The sequence below is a fragment of the Culicoides brevitarsis genome, chromosome 3 (assembly GCF_036172545.1).
Source record: "Culicoides brevitarsis isolate CSIRO-B50_1 chromosome 3, AGI_CSIRO_Cbre_v1, whole genome shotgun sequence".
NCBI classification, from domain to species: domain Eukaryota; kingdom Metazoa; phylum Arthropoda; class Insecta; order Diptera; family Ceratopogonidae; genus Culicoides; species Culicoides brevitarsis.
The window spans coordinates 15,492,947-15,510,013 of NC_087087.1; the positions used below are offsets into that span (position 1 = coordinate 15,492,947).

Here is a 17,067-nt window from a genome sequence, read left to right on the forward strand (position 1 = left end):
ATTTTTTTTTTAAGATAAAAAATTTTTTGAATATTTATTTTGGATATTGTCGGAAATTGAAATCCTTCTTGAAATCTTGAAATTTTTACAACTTTTAAGATATTTCGAAAAAAAATTATCAAAAAATATTATTTTTAGATTTTGGGTTTCACGAAAGAGTTTTGCAGATAAAAATGTAACACAATAGCAAAAAAATTATTTTGCAAGATTTATTTTTTAACTTTTAGAAAAAAAATTCAAAATTTTTTGTTTGTTCAAAATAAAAAAAAAAGTTAAAAATTTTATCAAAATTTACCATTTTTGGTCTCCTTTTATATTTTTTCAAGAAATTTAATTTTTTTTTTTTTAATATTTTTAAATTTCAAGAATTTTTTTTATTGAAAAACAAAATTTAACATGAATTTTCTTCTCTTAAAAATATTTTCAAAAAAATTTTTTGACAGTTATTTTAAAAAAATTCTTTTGTAAAAATTTTTAACTTGAAATACTCTGAAATCTTTTGAATTCTCTTGAAATCTTTTAAGACAAAAACACCGTAAAAATTTTGGAAAAGCATTTAAAAAAAATAACAAAAAAATTTTTTTTTCCATTAATTTTCGGATTGTTCAAAATTTTCATGTTTCAGGTTTTCAAATTTTCTCCAGGATAACTTAAACACAAAACTGGCAACGGTGCTTAAGAGATACAGTCTCCAGGGTATTTTTTTCTGAAAAAATGTAAGAAAATCGGGGTACTCATTTAAAATCGAGCCTTCGTAAAAAAATTTAGTCAATAGACTGAACCTCTTTTCATTCAATTTAATTCGAAAGAAAAAAATAAAACTAAATTTTATTTTCTATTTGTTCATTTTTATTTCTTATATTTTTTCCTTATATTCAACATTACTGCATTTTAACACATTTTTTCACGATCATACACGACAAATGTTTCACCGAATCTAAGGGCTTTAAATTTATTTTTTTTTGTCTCTTTATTTTATTTTTAAAAAATAAAATTATTTTCAAACTTTTATGAATGTATCAACCAAAAAGAGCATAGAGAAAATTGACAAAGCTCAAAAAATGAACTTTAAGTACTAAAGTCAAGAAAAAAAATGTATCTCCTGAAATTTTTTAGCTGCTTGTATTTAATTAAATGTATTCGATAAAATTGCAATAAAATCCTTAAAAAAAATTAAAATTCACAAATTATCTCCGTTTTATTGTAATTAATTAATTAATTGTAGAATCTCATTTATTTAGGTTTAAAAAATTTTTATTTTTTTTTCGTTTTTATTAAAAATTAGAATTAAAAGAAATTTTAAACATCATTTTTTTAACCTATTTCCTATACAATTCGAATCAAACTTATTATTTTGGTGGATGGTATTATTATTTAAAAAAAAAACTTAAAAAATATTTTTATTTAAAGAGAGTTGATGAGAGGGGAGTTGATGATGGTCTTCTTACATTTTACAATTAATTATTTTTTTTTCTTATTTTTATCTGTCCAGTAGTATTTTTTTTCATCATTTTAAAAATTTGTTACTTATTTTACGTTTTTTTTACGATTTGTACGATTTTTCTGTTTTAAAATGTACTGGCCCGTACTCATAATTTGATTTTTTTTTAAATTCTCTTGCAAGCTAGTAAAAATGTGATATTTCTGAAGAGTTAAGGTATTCTAGTGGTTTTTCGTTTTTTTATTTTTTGTGAGAATTTTTTTTACAATTTTTTTTTTGAGGGATTTTCGTTTTTTTTTAGTCTTTTTTAGAAAATATATATATAAGTTCTTGTTTTTTCTCTTTTTTTATATGTTAAAAGTGTTTTGTGTTGTGTGCTTCTTAAATTTTAAACTTTTTTTTAATACAAAATAAGAGTGGGCTTGATGATGAGTTGTTGTTGTTGTAGAATTGTTGAGTTATGGTGCAATTTTTCAATGCGCTTGTCCAATTTAAGGCTATCTACGTCCAATAACGAGTCCGTTCGGGGTCGTTGATGTCGAAATGTAGCCTAATTCTAGTTCCACGAGCAACGGAAAGTGATCCGACGGTATATGGGGATGCGGGCATCCAACGACTTTTTGTTCGCGCAGCCATTCCGCCGACACGGGACCCAGCAAACCGAGCGGAACCATCGCCTGCTTCGCATAAAAAATGTAATCTATAATACCTTTGAAATCGAATGTGTAATTTGTGTACGGCATGATGTCCTCGCTGTAGGCCGACGCCAGTTTGAAGGAATGCGTAAACTCGTTGGGGTTCGCATCCGTGGCATTCGCATTGTTGGATATTCGTTGGAGGCACGACTTGTAGCCGAGTTCCTTAAAGTCCGGGTGATCCATCGCAACGCGTCCCGCCGACAGAAATTCAATGACGCCCGAATCGGGCAACGAATTAAAGTCGCCGCACAACAAAAGCGGGATCTGACTGCTGCCATCGACGGGTTTCGATTGATTTTGTGTCGCCGTAGCGGGACGCAAGTTGAGCACGGCGTCGTCAAGAATGGTTTTTATCTCGTTGCTCAGCATCATCGTCTGGATCAGCTTGACGTCGCAGAATTCGGGGTCCCAATGGATGTGCGCCGTGCACACGAGAATCGATTGGTACGTTGCTGCTTGCGCCATGTCGGCGGGAAGACCGTCCCAGGCGCTTTCCTTGACCTTTAGCAGGGCAGCTAGGCCGATGTTGTCTTTCGGCATCACGCGATTCAACATGTTGTCGGAGCCCTCGGAGTTTGCCATCGCAAGTTGATTGAATTCAATTAAGTGTTCCTTTAGCAATGTGAATCTGGAATTAAAGAGAAAAAAATTAAATTATTATTTTTTATTAAATTTTAATTTTTTAAAATTATTTTATTTGGAAAAAAATATTTTAATTTTTTTAATAATTTTTTATCAAAACAAAAAAAATGAATAAAAAAAATCGGTAAAAAAATTTTGAATTTGAAAATTTTTTTAAAAAATTTGATAAGTAATTTTGAAAAGCTATTTTTATGAAAATTTAATTTTTTTTAAAATAGTAAAAATTTAATTTTTTTAAAAATTTAAAAACCAAAATTAATTTTAAAAAAATTTTGAATTTTTATAACTATTTTAAACCTTTTATAATTTTTTTTATATTTTTTTAAGAATTGCTTTGAAAAAATTTTTGATTTGAGATTGATGAATTTTTTTATTTTAAAATATTTGAAAAAATTTTTGATTTAAAATGATTTTTTTATTTTAAAAAATATAAAAAAAAATATTTTGCATAAAATTTTTAAATAATATTTTAATTAAAATTATTTTTTTTATTAAAACTATTTTTTTAATAAAATTATTTTTTTATGTTTATATTTTTTTAAATTTTTTAATTTGAATGAAAAAAATTTAAATAATTATTATTTATGAATATTTTTTTTTATTTTTAAAAAGTAAAATTTTTTGAATTTAATTTTAAATAAATAAGTATCATAAAAAATATTATCAAAAATTTACTCAATTTTTAGGAAAAACAAAAAATATTCAAAAACTTCTCAATTTCGTACTTTTTAAAAAAAAAAAGTTTTAGATAAATTTAAATTTTCACAAATTTTGTAAAAAAAAACTCACTTTGACGTCCTAAAAAAGATCGCACAACCATCGACATATTTCCGTTCGTTCTCGCCCATTGTCTTTGCCCGTGATTTTGGCGAAAAAATGCCCTCAAAACCGTCGTTCGCCAATTCTGGTTTGAAAAAGTTGTGAAATTGCTCGGTTTCGACCTCCTGCAAGCTGATGATGTCTGCCGAGTAATGTCGAATCTCATCCAATATTGCCTGAAAATGACAGAAAAACCAAAGTATTAATTAAGGGCACGTTAAATGACAAAAAAACAAAAATTGCCAGAAGAAAAGAGAAAGACATCATTACCTTTTTACGATATTCCCAACTAAGTGCCCAGCTGGGGCAATAACCATACATTTGCCTAGTTGCGTATTTATCACACAAAACATTATAGCACATTACAGTAAAAATACCTGTTAAAAAGAAGAAAAAAAAAATTAAACAATTAATTATGCGTGTGTGTGTGGTTACTTGGTCGTAACTTTTATTTTATTAAATTACGTGTTAGCAGTGTTTTACGCTTATTGCTTATCATAATCGTTAGGTTTTATTACAATTTACAATTTAATCATTTGTTTTTAATTTTTTTTTATTGTAGTAAATGATCATGGAGGTCAGTAGAACTTAATTTCCGCTGTCCTTGCTTTTAGGTTTGGAATATTTCCTCGAAAGTCGATAACATTTTTAATGAAAATTCTAATTGATTGTCAATGAAGGCCGATGCAATTTACAAAAATGCTTCAAATTTTATTCTAAATAATTTCTTAAAAAATTCAAATATTTTATTTCGAAGTCTTCTTTGCTATTTTTCTTCAAAAACATCTTAAACATACATTAAAAAAATAATTTTTCAAAAATTTGAATTAGAAATATTTTAAATAAAAAATTATCTTTGAAATTTGTAGATCGCTTTTCGCTAATTCCAACATAGATTTTTTTATGCAAAAAATTATTTCTTTATGAAAAAAATTCAATTATTATTACTAAAATTTTATGTTAAATAATAAAAGATAAAAATTTTATAATATTTTGACAGTTTTTACAAAATAAAAATAATAATTCTCAACTGTCAATTCAAAAATTTCCGTTAAAAATTTGAAAATCGCTTTTTGCTGATTCAAACTATGGAAAACTGCGAAATTAAGAAAAAATTTAAGCTTTTAAAACTTAAAAGCTTGAAAAAATTTTTAAAAATTATAGCTTTTTCATAATAATATGATTTTATTAGGAATTTCAATTATTTCTGACAATTTAATAATTTTAAAATATTTTTCCGCTAATTCAAAAATAATTTTAAAAAATTATTTAGAATTAAATTAAATAATTAATTAAATTAAATTTAATTTTAATAAAAAATTATACGAAAAATTGTTAAAAAAAATCAAAAATTAATTTTTTTAATCAATTTTTTTTTTGTAACTTTAAACATTTTTCATAATTGTCTCAGCCTAAAAACTAAATGAAAAATATTAATTTTCATATTAATTAATTAATTAATTTAGAACAAAAAAAAAGTGTACAGTTTTCGTTATGTTACGTTAAAATTATTATTCTTCTTCGTTTTTTGAACACACATGAATATGTAAAAGCGCAAATAAATAATAATACAATAAAAAAAAAGTATAAAAATTGGGTCAGCGAGCAAAGTAACTTACATGCTGGTCTATTACGGTTTGGTCTAGCTAATGGTATCCATGGTCTCTGAGGAGGCGGAGTGGCAGTCACTGAAAAAAAGAAAAAAAAAACGAAAGAATAAACAAGTGAATTATGATTTTTTTTACAATTCATATATTCTAGTTGAATGCTAATGAATGTTTCTCTCCGGGTAATTGTACCTTGAAATTTGCTTTCAATTTATATTTATTTACTTTACTTCACTTTGCACATCATCATCATCAAAACATCAATAACAATGTTGGATGTTGTTGTTATTATACCATCATTATTTTATTATTATTATTTTTTTTACAATTGTTGCAATCAGACCATTATGCGATTTTTTTTTTGGCGAAGTGCATTCTTTTGCAGCATTCTGGCGAACAATCACTTATTTGCAAAAATTTGAATAATTTGAGATGTTTTTATTTTTTGGTGTTTGGTAATTTTTTTAACACTTACGATGCCAGTTGTATGAAATAATTTTATGAAATTTTTTAAAAATATAAATTAAATTAATTAAAAAAATAAATAAAAAAATTTTTTTATAAAAATTAATTAAAATATAATTTTATAGTTTTATTAATTTTTTTTTATTTAAATTGACATTTTCTTTTAATATTATTCAAAAAATTTAAAATATTAACAAATTTCGTTTTTTTTTAAATTTTATTTTGAATTTTATTTCATTTTTATATGAATTTTTATTAGTTTATTTTTTTAGGTTAAATTTAAAATTAAAAAAATAATAAAAAAAAATCATTAAAATAATTAATTAATTTAATTTTTAAAAAACTGTAAAAATTATTCAAAAAATTAAGGCATTTAATATAATTAATTTTTCTTATTTTTATTTTTATTATTTTTTTAAATTTTATTTTTAATAAATTTAATTAAAATAATTTTTAAAAATAATTATAAAAATTATTCATAAAGTTATTTAAAAAATTAAATTAAAAATAAAATTAACAAAAATAAAATTAAGTTTAAATTTTTAATTAATTTAATTAAAATTTATTAACAAAAAATTAATTAAATTAAAATTTTAAATTATTTAATTTTAATTAAATTATTTTTAATTAAATTTTAAATTTTTAATTACCTAATTAATTAATTATTTTAAAAAGAAAAACAACAATTTTGAACCCTTTCTACCCTAAAAGTGTTAAAAATCTTCAAAATTTGCATAATCACTTCGCTAATTTTCATTCCTGCATAATATTTCGCTCCAATTACAATCACTTCTTTAACACATCTCATCATTTCTTGTCCTTAATTTTATGTAGATCAACCTTTCCTTTCATATATCTTCAAAACGAACAATTTATTTATTTTTTTCAAATAAAAAAATAATTCATCAAATATTTATTAACAAAAAGTACCTTCAATGTCAATAAATTACAAAATAACGTTCATTGTTCTATTTTTTGTTCAAACCTTTCAAAATATCTTTAAAAGTTTGTATTTTTAGTCGATTATATTTTCAATCAATCACGTTGAGACCAATATTTCATCTCGACAAAAAATTAAAACAAAAAAACCACCAACATGCAATTTGATCATTTTCATGAACTACAACATCATTGGCTCCAGGTGAATTTCTATTACTTTATTACCATTATTTATTGTGTTCGATCAAAAAGTAAAAAATTGCCCAAGATCGTTACCTTTGAACAATGTCTGTCGGAAATGTCACACAAAAATGTGTCACAAACATTTGACAAGTTCTTTTCAAAGTCCAACAATTAGTCGACGTAATATCAGATCATGAATTAAACATGTAATTAAGTGTTTCTGTGAGTTCATGTCGAATTCCGATTGAACTATTTATTTAGCTTTTTGTTTAAAAAAAAATTAAAAACGATACAATGGAACCCATTCTCGGTCTTTTAAAATGAATCTATTGTTTAAAATTTCTTCCATTCACTTCTTCTGAAAAATTTTCCCTCCAGTCGCGACGAGATTATCTCTCTCTACTAATGTCAACTTTATATTCATGATCTTGACCATAAAAAATTTTTTCGCAACTGGACTAGAAAAAAATTAATTTTTATTTTATCATCAATTTGACCTTATTTTCCCTCCTAGTTTTTTTTTCATAACTTTAAAGTTAACTAACTTTATTATCATGCACGCCAAAGATATGATTTTCAAAGCAATTTATTATTAGATGATCGTAATGATACGACACACCGTTCAGTTTACTAGATGATGACGACAAAGCGTCATGCGATAGCAGCTAAACGTGCGTACGCGAAGAAAGTTTTACTTCGAGCGAGTTTTGCTGTTCACTGTTGGGTGAGCAAGACGAATTTGCATTAAAAGCGAAGGGTCATCTGGATTAAGGAGGTAATGAAATGTTGTGAGCGGATGTCGTAAAATGAAAATTGAACTACTTTTGATAGATTTTCAAGTTTTAGAGTAGTTTTTGAAGTCATTTTTGTAAATTTAACGAAAACTGCTTTCAAAAATTAAAATTTAAGGCTTAAAATGAACAAATTATTTAAATTTTGACAGCTGTCAAAAATATGACAGATGTTAAAATTGAGTTTTTTAAGTCTTCAGAGTAAATTTAAATTTAAAGCTTAAAGTAAATCTGAAGTTCAAATTATTTGAAAAATTTGACAGTTCAAAAAATGACAGATGTCAAAATTATTTTTTGTTTATTTTTAAAGTAATATTTAATATTATTTTATTAATTTTGTAATAAATTTACTCTTAAAAATGAAAATCTAAGAGTTGAAGAGAAATTAAGGCTCAAAATATTGAAAATTTGACAGTTCAAAAAATGTCAGATGTCAAAAAAATTTTTTTTATGTTTTTAGAGTAATTTTGATATTATTTTAATAAATTTCTATTGAAATTACTCTCAATAAATTAAATTTTAAAGTTTGAAGTTAACTTGAAGTTCAAATTATTGAAACTTTGACAGCTCAAAATATGACAGATGTCAAATTTTTGATGAATTGTCAATTTTCAAAGCATTTTAATATATATTTTTACTACATTTGTGGCTGAATTTGACAAAAAATGCATTAAAATTGACAATTTATCAAAAATTTTGACATCTGTCAAATTCTGAACTGTCAAAATTCAAAAAAATTTGAGGTCTTAGTTGACTTCAAGCCTTAAATTTTAATTTTTAAAGAATTTTAGTGAAAAATCACAAAAACGACCTTAATTTTTTTTAATTTTAAAACTAAACATGTCAAAATTTTCTCTCAAATTTTCCAATCTGTCACTAAAACGTCAAAGACGTCATTTTAAGTAAAATATGACTTTTTTCAAAATTATTTAAAATGCGGTTAAAACTGCATTCAAAACTACTCTAAATCAATCATCAAAGAGGTCAAACTTGTTAAAGATTGTACCTCACAAGATTAATGGGCATGTCTGACCAACTCTAAGCACAAAATCAGCAAAATCTTATCTCTCTCTCTCTCTCTCTCGATGATGATGATTAATGAATCTTTTGTTTGATTTGCGGAACATTTAACGAACAAATTATAGGCAAATTACAAGACACGATTGCTCAAATTGCTCTCGAATTGGTCCCATGCCGAGTGAGTGTGAGAACTTGCGAATTGCCCCATTTGTCATCAAATAAGTGCGAACAATTTTCTTCAAGCAGTTGTTTTATGGAACAATGTCTAGTTAGTAGTCGACTTGGTGAAAGGTTGTTTGCACGATTTAATTGCTGCTCGCTCACTTAATGAAGCGAAAATGTTCGGGATGGTCCGTTATGACGGAGGCCCTTGTCATTTACACGTGTCGTAGCTGCGTTCAAGGTCAAGAGAGCGAACGCGATGAACAGTAAATCACAAAAACTACAACTAGGTTCCTAACTGTCATGACAAGTAATTTTTTTTTTCAGTTTTTTGAAAGGTATGGAAAAAAAATATGAAAGTTGAATCTAATACAGATCACGGTGCAACCCACGGATATCAACCCATCACAAAAGCGCTTTTCAAAAATCACTCAATTTCAATTGAATCTAGCTTAACAATTGTTAATAGAAAAAAAAATCATCATCATCATAACTGCATTAAATTAACAACAACAACAACAAATAAACATGTTATGCAGCTAGCAGTGAACGAGTGTTATTGTTATGAATAGATAAATAGGATGTCTAAAGAGATATCTCACCTATTTACAAACAAATGCACGAGATTTCTTTAGGCAATATGGAGGTAGAGAGTTATTAAATGGGCGTCAATCGACGAGCTTTCAAAAGTAAAAACGTTGATTTGTTTGTAGGCATCATCATCAATTTCAAATCTCCGCAGTTGTTGCGAGAGAGAGAGAAAAAATAAGAAGAATGGCAAAAAGTAAGCTATCAATCTCAACGTGAGCTTCTGTCATACATGCGTATCTCCCGAGGGCTGAGATGATCCAAACTCAATGCAATAAATGTGTTTTAGAAATTTAGTGCGATTTTGCGATAAAGTGATCCGGGGAAAGTTTTTACTAGTCTGAACCTAAACTTGCTCGAGTTATAATTTAAAGAAGTCGTTCAAGGTTTTAAGCTACTTTAAATTTTTTAAAGACGTTCTAATTAGTCTAAGAACCATGTTTGTTCAAATGGTCTAATGCGATGATAAAAATAAGTTATTGTCAAGAATTGTTGCGAAAAAAAAATACAGACAGTAAGTAAACAGTCAAAGTCGAAAATATTTAAACAGTAGTCTGTTAAAGCGTCAATGACATTATGAGTAATTCATCTCTTCTGACCTCTAATGGTTTCTAACAGAAGTTTTCAGTATATGAGATTCATTTTAAATTTTAAGGCGTAGTTTAGTCAATAATATGATGAGACAGAAACAGAGTACTAAACCAAAGAACCATCCTTTATTATTATTATTATTATTAATACGTCTAATAAACACTTCATTTATTTAGTCAAAAATATCACGTTTTTTGGAGAAAAAAGCCTAGGGCCACAAAAAAACCTCATCTTTTCTTATTTATACTCAATTCTCAATTCTCAACTCTGAAGTGCGTTAAAGTCAATGTCGTTAGAAAAGTCATTATAAAATCTAATGCAGCGCGGGATTGGGGCATTGTCGAGGTATTTCCTTGTTGTGGTTGACTGTTGAAGCGGTCTCGGATTTCTAAGGATATACTGGAGGTTCCTTTCAACGAATTTGTTTTTTAAGACGCTCGACAAAATGTTGCAGCTAAGTATGTCGTGAGTGAAAATGGCGCAATTTATTCGGAAACGGTCCTCAATAGTTGTCATGTTGAGTAAATTCAGACGATGCACATATGGGGGCAGTTTGAATGGATCCTGCCACCCAAGATCCCGCAAGCAGAACAACAAAAACTGCTTCTGAATGGATTCAAAGCGATACAAATCACATTTAAAAGAAGATACAAAGGATCTGATCGTCAAAAAGGATTCAGTTTTTGTCAACATTCAGCTTAAGCTAACGAGAGGTTTATATTAATGATTTTAATTTTGCATTTCCGCTTTGATTTTCTGTTTTAGGTTAGGTTAGGTTTGAAGACGCATCACCGCGATCCGAAGACCTATTGTGATCGCTATGACAAAATGTCATAGCATGCTCAGGTGTAGATCTTATGAGCTGATTTTCTGTTTCTGATCTGATTTTCTGTTTCTGATCTGATTTTCTGTTTTGCTCCTTCGTTGAAGTGATTTGAAAAGATACTCATCCAGGCCAATTCAGTTCTTATCTACAAGATATTCTGATCCAGAAATAGTTATTGATTTTAATAAACGTCTCTATAGCGTCTTTTGAGTATTTTTGAAAACTATTTGACGTTTTTAGCGAATTGTATATCTGTTTTTTTTAAACAGATATTTATTTCTTTTAAAAGTACAAAGTTCAGTCAGTCTTTTTTTTCATAAGTCTCGTTCAGAGGGTTTTATAGACACATCTAGCCGCAGCCAACAATGCCCGTCTAACCATTTCTATTTAATGTAAGTGTAATCCATAATATTTACATGCGCAATCCAACTACAACTAATTGTATATCTGTAATAGCAGCTTCGAATAAAGATTTGAAAGTCTTACCTGGAAAAAAAATATATTTCAGTAAAAAATCTCAGTTGGTTCGCTATAGTTTCCTTTTTTGAGAAAAAACTTCTTTGAATTTAAATCAAATGTGACAAAATCTCACAAAATCAAAATGCAAGTTAATCGTACTTACGATAAAAAACATTAAAAGAAGCTAACTTGTCCATCAACACGCATCAACCAACCACAATTAATTATTATGTTTACTTCTACATAATTATAAATGTCGAACGAAGTCGAGGTTAATTCTCCTCTAAAACGACAGCAAAAACTCCAAACAAAAAATTAAATTAATTTCTGGTAGATTTCCATCTTCTTCTCTTACAATTGCACAACATCAACAACTCTTCAAAAGTAAATGAGATAAAGGATTTTGATTGATGTTGATTGCGTGTCCTTTAACCCCGATGTTTTGTGCCAACTGACCTTTCGTTCAACGTCAGTCGTTTCAACTGAACCGAAGCGCAAATATCCGGGAACATGTAATAATAATTATTGAAGAAAGAAGCGAAGAAAACAAACATTAAGAGTTTCACTGCAGCGGTTATGATGATATTATTTATTTAATGATTGTGGTCCGGCTTGAATTATTATTAAATAAATCACCGTCGTCTTCGTCGTTGATGATATTTCTGCCGCGTCTTCGAATCACTTTCTTATTACCAATAAAAAAAAATATCTCTTGCTTCTGCTAAATAAAAATAACTACGAAGAAGAAGAGAAAATGATTCAAAACTAGAAATTATTACATTATAAAACTTGCTCTTCTTTTTTAATGTTTATGTTTTATTAATGTAATAATAAAATGATAATAGCAAAACGCACCTTTCTCTCTCACTTACGCGAGCGCAATGCTACGTGATATCAGATAATAATTTAGGTACGAAATCCGAAATTGGGTCGAGAATTGATACAGTTTGTAAATGGCGATTATCGCACATTATAAAATATAAAAAATGCTTAAAGTTATCGTTCGGAAAGAAAGCAACGATTATACCGTATTTTGTAAAGCAAAATTATTTTAACCACGTGACTTGAGAAATTTTCAATTAAAAGTTTTCAAATCACGTGACTTGAAAAAATTTCAAACCACGTGACTTGAGAAAATTTTTCAAACCAGATGACTTGAGAAAAAATTTCAAACCACGTGACTTGAAAAAAAATTTCAAACCACGTGACTTGGGAAAAATTTCAAACCACGTGTCTTCAGAAATTTTTAAACCACTTGATTTAAGAAAATATTTTCAGACCACGTGACTTGAGAAATTTTTGAAACCACGTGATTTGAGAACTTTTCAACTCACGTGACTTGGGAAAAATTTCAAACCACGTGACTTGAGAAAAATTTCAAACCACGTGACTTGAGAAAATATTTTCAGACCACGTGACTTGAGAACTTTTCAACTCACGTGACTTGAGAAAATATTTCAAACCACATGACTTGAGAAATTTTTGAAACCACTTGATTTGAGAACTTTTCAATTCACGTGACTTGGGAAAAATTTCAAACCACGTGATTTGAAAAATTTTTGAAAATACGTAACTTAAGGACTTTTCAAATCACGTGACTTGGGAAAAATTTCAAACCACGTGTCTTCAGAAATTTTTAAACCACTTGACTTAAGAAAATATTTTCAGACCACGTGACTTGAGAAATTTTTGAAACCACGTGACTTGAGAAAATTTTCAAACCACGTGACCTTTGTGAATTTTTCAAACATACCCGAAATAAAACCACATTTTTTCCTCGAAATGCGGTAAAAAAAGTTAAAACAAGTGATAAAAATCTGCGCTTTATTTGGATTATCGCGTGCGTTTCTCGTGCATCGTGTGCAAATGAAAATGAGATGACGAAGCGTGTGCAAAGACAAATAAACAAAAAAAGTTATCACTGACCTCATTGTCTAGTGACCCACTGCTGTTCGGTTATTTACTTTTGTCGCGTTATTTCAACAAAAAGTGCAATAATTATCCGAAATTTCTCTCTTCCTCACAATCTTCGTTTTTTTTTATTTCTTTTTTTTTTCGATCATTAAACGAACAAATATTTGTCGTTTTTTTCTTTGTGTTCGACAAAATCATGATTATTAGTACAACTGTCAAGTGGATAAAAAGCAAGGAGTGCCGCTGCCGCTGTTCTCGATCACTTTCAATTGCTGCCAAGCTACGTTCATGAGAAACTTTCGGCGTGTTCTTGCAAAATAATCCTCAACAGAGTTGCAATTGAATAATAACTCTAATAATATTCATCTGCGCGAAACACATAAAATTGAGGTGAAATATAGGATGGTGAATCATGGAATCGTGATTGAAAAGTTACGAAATATAAACTTTGAATAAAATATAAAATAAATACTGAATAAAACTGAGAGAAAAACGCGGTAATATTATTATTTTTATTATAAATGTAAGTGGATGTTTGTATATTATAAAGCCAAATAAAAAATAATAAATGAGATTGTAACTTGCCTAATGTTGTAAAATAAAAAAAAAACATCTAACTATCGATGCTTTCAATTATTTGTACTTTTTTGTTGTAATTTTTGCTTTGTTTTATTTTATATTTTTTCGAAGTTACTAAATTTTTTTTGAGTTGGTGTTGCAATGAATGGTTCTTTTTTAATGATGAATAGACTTTTGATTCGATAGAAGATGTTCAGTTATGAGAATATTTCAAATTTATTTTCATTTTTTTTTTCGCACATTTTAAACTTTGGTTCATATTCAGTTTAAATGCATTTAAAAAAACTTTAAAAGTTTTAAAATTTTTTTAGATATTTTAAAATCGATTGGAAAAGCTTTAATAGTGAAAAAAAATTTTATAAATTAAAAATTTTTAGTAAAAAATTAAAATTTTTGAGTTTTCGAGTCGATTTTAACATCGATTTTTATTCCTCAATTTAATAGAAAATAATTTTGAAAGCAGAAAATTTGCAATAAAACTGCTTACATAGTAAATGTATGCAATTTAAAAATTAATAGAATAGAATTTTATGAGGTATGCAATGAATTTTACACGCCATATTTGGAAAATTTTCTTAAGTTTTCACAAATTTCCACGAAGTTTTCTATTTTTTTATGTTTTTCTCTCAAAACGACTTAAATTACGACATTTAAAAATTTATCTGAATTATGAGTTTTAATTTCATGTAAAATTCAATATTTAAATTTGGAAAAAATTCCTGTTTTCACAAATTTTCTTCAAGTTTCTACGAATTATTAATTTATTTTTTTTATTTTAAATATTTTATTTTAATTTTTATCTTTTTTTTTAAACAAAACTTGCTTTGTGATATTAAAATTTTTTTACGACTTTGAGTTTTAAAAATTTAATTTTTTTTTTTAAATTATGAAAGCATTTTTCGTCTTTTTACGAGTCATACAGATAGAAGAACTTACCTTGACGAAAAATTTTTAAAACTCCTCTATAATCCTGATATGGCTCATATACTTGAAAATTGCAATTATATAATTTTTTAAGATATTTATTACTTCCGATCTCATCTCTAAATTGTATTTTATTCATTTTAAGAACTTTTTATTGAATTTAATAATTTATTATTTTTTTTTTCATTGAAATACTTAAATTTTATCCAAACTGAAACACTTTTAAAAAACTATTCTTATTTTTCTTTGAAAACTGAGTCTTTAAATAAACTTCTCATCAAAAATTTAAATCTTTAAAAGTAAACTGTTCAAATTATTTTTTGACTGTTTCCTAACTATCTGAAATTTTTTGAATCTCTTCTTATCAATAAATGACGCAAACTGAAACATTTGATCAAATACTGATCTCAACCTGATAAAATTAAAAATTTGAGTTAACGATTGGTTAACGACCTAGAAAAGCCTTGAAATGATCTTGTCAATCATAAAGTCATAAAAAAGTCAAAAAATTATTAAAACCCAATAAGGCCAAAAAGAAACCCAAACAGAGGTGTAAATGGGTTATAATGTTATCTTAATTTTGTTTTCATTTTCTTCTTTTATTTTATGAATGAATGGCATTTCACACGGAAGCTAATTTTATTATTATTTATTTTTTTTTTTTTTGTTTTTTTTTAAAGAAAAATTTATCTTATTAATAATCATGTTTGTATTTTTTTTATTGTGTGACAAATTGTTTGCTTTTAAAAAACTTTTATTTTAAAATTAATTTTAATTTTTTTTTTTTTGCAAAAAAAAATTGAAACAAATATGCAAAACTTAAACTTTTTCTTTGTTTTGCTTAATTAAAAAGAAATTTAATTTTGGGTTACTTTCACCTATATTTTTTTTTCTTTGTATTTTTTTCAACTTTAATGTTTCTTATTAATCATCGGGGAATTTAAAAACGGAAGTCACTAAGTGGTTATAAGTTGTTAGTGTCTTTTGTTCAAATTTATGTTTTGTAACAAACATATCTCTCAAAGAGTACCTTCGATCGATAGGCGACCACAAAAATAGAAAAATATAGCAACTTAATTGCACACTTTGTAACGAAAACACACAAAATTTGCGCTCCAATTCACAATACAATTGTTCGTATCTGGTATCTTGTTGTAATGCTTTATGTACTTTACGTGATAATCGTTAACTGTCACGATGCAGGCAGAACTGAAATCATAAGTGGTTGGCATAGTGCAATTGTTTTTCATACCAAAGGGAGCAGCAAATAAATGTTGAAATATGTTTCAATTGCTCACAAAAAATAAAAAAAAAAACAAAGCAAGAAATAATTTTCCAACACGATTTTATTTGATTTGAAATAATTTGCGATTTCACTTTTTTTTCTATTGTCGTGTTTTTTTTTTGCTTTGTCGTCTGATCTGAAATCGCGACAATTAATTATTAAAACTTTTAATTGTTGCATATTAGGAACGAGTACCTTGAGAAAAATTATTGCGCGAGACGTTTTTATTTTAATTGTCAACAGGTTCGTTTAAGTTTTTTTAAAGGGAAAACGTGTAACCTTGTTCGAAATAATCAATTAATTATTTTTTTTTTTATAAAAAAAATGTTAGAATTTAATTTTATTTTTTAGAATTCATTATAATTCATTAATTAGTCAATAATTATTTAATTAATGAATTATTTTATTTTTAATAATTATTAAATTAATTATTTTTTCAATAAAAAAAATTTAATAAATACAATAAAAAAATTGTTTAATTTTTAATATAATAAAAAATTTAAAAATAATTAAAATGTGCACTGGGATTTAAAAATTTTAATTGACATTTGAGAAAAATCAATAATCGAATTTTCAAAATGTGCATTGGGATTTTTGTGTTTATTAAATAAAATAAATTATCAAATTCTATCAAAAATGGAAAAGACTTTGTTAAACAAAATATTTCTTTACAAAATAAAGCTACTTAATATCCAAAGAATTTTTGAAATTTGCATTGGGATATAATTTTTGCATTGAGAAAATTTGGCTTTAAATATTTTTGTATTACTTTTGAACAAATTTGGTACATAAATATTCCAAACTTCAATAATAAATATTTAAAACTTCGATTTTCAATGTTAATTATTTTAACCCAGTGCAAATTTCAATAATTCTCTGAAAATAATTTGACTTATTTTAATAGAAAATTTTATTGCTTAATGAAGTATTTTCTTTTCTTTTTCTCTTTAATTTAATAAAATGAATTTTTTAGATTAATTTTATTCAATAAATAAAAAATTCCCAATGCACATTTTGAGAATTCAATATTTTAATTTAATTTAATTTTAATTTAATTTTAAATTAATTTTAATTTAATTTTAGTTTAATTAAATTGAATTTTAATTAAATTTAATTTTTATTTAATTTTAATTT

General features: G+C 26.2%; 1 protein-coding gene across 1 annotated transcript in view; it reads right to left on the bottom strand.

The window, feature by feature from the left end:
- Positions 1–1,331: 1,331 nt before the first annotated feature.
- LOC134833230 (CCR4-NOT transcription complex subunit 6-like) overlaps positions 1,332–17,067 on the bottom strand; it is a 43,946-nt gene continuing 28,210 nt past the window's right edge. Inside the window, exons 6-9 of the mRNA XM_063847483.1 lie at positions 5,220–5,288; positions 3,871–3,977; positions 3,571–3,776; positions 1,332–2,767 (exon numbers count right to left, since the gene is read on the bottom strand). Coding sequence (XP_063703553.1) covers positions 1,939–2,767; positions 3,571–3,776; positions 3,871–3,977; positions 5,220–5,288 — 1,211 coding nt within the window. The 3' untranslated portion in view covers positions 1,332–1,938. The remainder of the gene's footprint in view (positions 2,768–3,570; positions 3,777–3,870; positions 3,978–5,219; positions 5,289–17,067) is intronic.